Source organism: Galeopterus variegatus, unplaced genomic scaffold, assembly GCF_000696425.1.
Source record: "Galeopterus variegatus unplaced genomic scaffold, G_variegatus-3.0.2 Scaffold2489, whole genome shotgun sequence".
NCBI lineage: Eukaryota > Metazoa > Chordata > Mammalia > Dermoptera > Cynocephalidae > Galeopterus > Galeopterus variegatus.
Window position 1 is genome coordinate 172,765 of NW_007728600.1, and position 3,283 is coordinate 176,047.

At 49.2% G+C, this 3,283-nt stretch overlaps 1 protein-coding gene across 1 annotated transcript in view; it reads right to left on the bottom strand.

Moving 5' to 3' along the window:
* Positions 1-3,283, bottom strand: part of PPP1R16B (protein phosphatase 1, regulatory subunit 16B) — an 86,230-nt gene that overhangs the window by 11,302 nt on the left and 71,645 nt on the right. The window contains exons 6-9 of the mRNA XM_008581926.1: positions 2,265-2,390; positions 1,620-1,695; positions 651-780; positions 392-560 (exon numbers count right to left, since the gene is read on the bottom strand). Of these exons, the coding sequence (XP_008580148.1) occupies positions 392-560; positions 651-780; positions 1,620-1,695; positions 2,265-2,390 (501 nt within the window). The remainder of the gene's footprint in view (positions 1-391; positions 561-650; positions 781-1,619; positions 1,696-2,264; positions 2,391-3,283) is intronic.

The window sequence follows — 3,283 nt, forward strand, 5'->3', positions numbered from 1 at the left end:
CTGAGGGTTGCGATCCGTTGCCGGTCACGAAAAAAGACAAAAAGGAAAAAAAAAATGTGTTCTGATCAACACAATTTTCAACATCTTGTTATATTTCCTGGAAAAAAAAAAAAAGTCTTAATGCCCTTAGCTCCTGGGGTGACTGCTCTACTGACCCGCTCTTCTGGGAAATGGAGCATAAGCAGTCACATGGCAGTCACTCTCTCCCTGTTGATGATGAGACCCTCCTGTGTGCCAAAGCCCCCGGCTCTGAATCTAACATGCCCTCACTAACTCCAGTAGCCACCACCGTCAGACTGGATCCAGCTGGTTTAAGGGCACTGCCCAGCTACTTCCCTGTCCTCCTCCCAAGGCAGTGACTGGCACTGGGACGGGGTGTGAGGGCACTCACCGGGTCCTTATTCTCTTGGTCAGTCCTGGTCTCCCTGATGTCCCCGTTGTAGGTGGAGGTCCGCTGGTCCTCGGCTGTGCTCCGCTGCTGCCACAGGATGGCCTCTCCCTCGTATTCCTTCCTGTACAGGTTGGTCCTGTCCGACAGGCTGGCTCGACGCACCACCTTCCTGAGGGGATAGATGGGGTGCTGGGAGGCCACGCCCAGGAGCCAGACAGGAGAGGTATGGGGACCCCTGGTGGCGCTGCCCTGGACTCACCCACGGCTGCCCGCACTGGATGTCCTCCGGCTCAAGGATGACTTGTGCCTCAGCTGTGACTTCATGATAACGTCGTGCTTATGTTTTAGCTCCAGCAACAGGACTTTGAACTCCTCCTCCTCACACAGGTCTGAAGGGGCACAGGACTCAGTTGTGGGAGGAGGACAGGGGCCTGTGGCCAAAGAGGCTGCTCCAGACCAGAGGAGCTGCCACCCCAACCCACTGAAAAGTCCAAGTATTTTGGGGGGCATGCAGGGAGGGAAGAAAACAATGCCATCCTCATTTTCTGGGCTGCAACCCAATTCCTAGAGCAGTATAAGAATGGGAAACCCAAGTTCCATGCATTCACAGCTCCTAAGGTCCCCAGCCATGATGGCATTCACACTCCTCTTTGGTAATTTCCAAGAAAAGTCACAAAGTCTCCACTGATATGAGAAGTATCAAGAGAAACAAGCAGGTATGCCACGTAGAGCAAGCAAGAAATTATGCGAATATGCTAAGAAATCCATATACCCCCACCCACTCGATCCTCCTTTATTCATCTATCTGCCTATTTGCTGTCCCAGTCATCTATCCATAGATTCATCCTCTATCAACCTATCCACTTATTCATCCATCCGTCCACCCATCCACACATTATCACATCTGCACATATACCCCACCCATCCATCCATCTGTTGATCTGTCCATTAATCTACCATGCATTAATTTATTCATTTACCCACCTATCTATCTACATGTCAATCAAGCAAGCTATCCAACCATATATTCATCCTTTTATCACACCCATCCATCCATCTGTTGATCTGTCCATTAATCTACCATGCATTAATTTATTCATTTACACACCTATCTATCTACATGTCAATCAAGCAAGCTATCCAACCATATATTCATCCTTTTATCACTCTACCCATCAAAAAAAATGGTGACTGCCTATGCGTGTACCAGGTATTATGCTGGACTTACCTATTGGCATCTCATCCATGGATGTCCTAGCACTGAGACTAGCCCCATGGGACACCAAGAGCTCTGCCATCTGCATCTGAAACACAGGAAGAAGCCCATGTTCCCTCTGTCCAGGGCTCAGAAAGCCTAGGAGGTGGAGAGTGTCCGAGGCCTCTTACGATATGACCCAGAGAATGGTGGGGCAAAGTTGATTCCTGGGGAAGGCCATGCATCCTGTAGCCATGTGGGGAATCCTGGCAGATACAATGGGCTTGGCACTTCCTCCAGCATGCTTGAGCCATGCCGAGGGGAAGAGAAGAAGGAGTCGGCTGTAACTCTAGAGCTGTCAGGTGTCTTAAGGAGGGATTGTGTTAAGCTGCAATCACAATTTTATATCTGAAAACAAATGGAGAAACTACTCAAAGCAGAAATGCTGGGAATTTTTTAATCTGGCCAATTTGATTATCATCCTCTTAAGACACAATTTGCCAAATGTTTTTGCAAACTCTCTAGGTCTTTTCACATCCCACATACTAGCTGTAGTCAATGTCTTAAGCAGGTCTTGTGTTCTTTTGACCCTCAGCCAGCCCAAAGGACTTGGTGAGAGCAGGTTAACCCTGGGCTGGCCTCCCTCCCACCCTCCACAGCCCTGTGGGTGGGAACTACCTGTCCCCAGAAGGCAGCCGCATGCAGAGGCTCCCAGCCATCCCAGTCCTTCATATCCACACGCACTCCGTGGTCCAGGAGGAGCTCAGCTGCCCGCAGGTATCCATTGGCTCCGGCAATGTGCAGCTGGAGGAGAGGAAAGAAGCGAGCACTCCCTAGGGACTGGCCGCACACTGGAGGTGGGGGATCCCTCACCCCTACCCAAGACCTAGTGCATCCTCAGGGCCAGCAGAATGCCATGGAATGAGATGGACATAGCTGCCACATTGAGGAGGATTATTAAAATATGGACCTAGACGGAAATAAATGTTACCTAAAATATGGACCTAGATGGGAAGGCAGACAGGTGAGCTCTTTTCCCTTGGATGGTCTTAAAGCCTGTGTGGTTAAGACAACAGCATTTACTGAGCTCCTACTGTGTGCTGAGTCCTGATGAAGGGGTCTTGGAGGTCCAATATGGTGGTTTTAAAATACGTCTACAAATTCTTTGACATACCTTCCTTTAAGGATGGAACCTGATTTCTCTCCCCTTGAATGTGGGCCAGATTGAGTGACTGACTCCCTTGTAATAATAGGATACTGTGAAGTAGTGGTGTGTGACTTCTGGGGCTAGGGCATAAAAGTCTTACACTCTCTTGAATCAATCACTCTAGGAGGGGGAAGCCACCGTGTTGTGAGGACCCTCAAGCAGCCCTAAGGAAAGGTCCTAAGAAGGTGAAAAGCAGGCCTCTGCCAACAGCCAGCACCAGCTTGCCAGCCATATGATTGTGCCACCTTGGAAGAGGATCCTCCAGCTCCAGTCAAGCCTTCAGAAGAGACTGCAGCCCTAGCCAACATCTTGATTGCAATCTCATGACAGATGCCAAACCACAGCCACATAGTTAAGCTGTTCCTGATTCTCCAACCACAGAAACTATGTGAGAGAGTAAATATTTATTATTGTTTTGAGATGCTACATTGTGGGGTAGTTTGTTATGCAGCAATAAGATAACTCATACATCCAATAGGCGAAAGCCCCA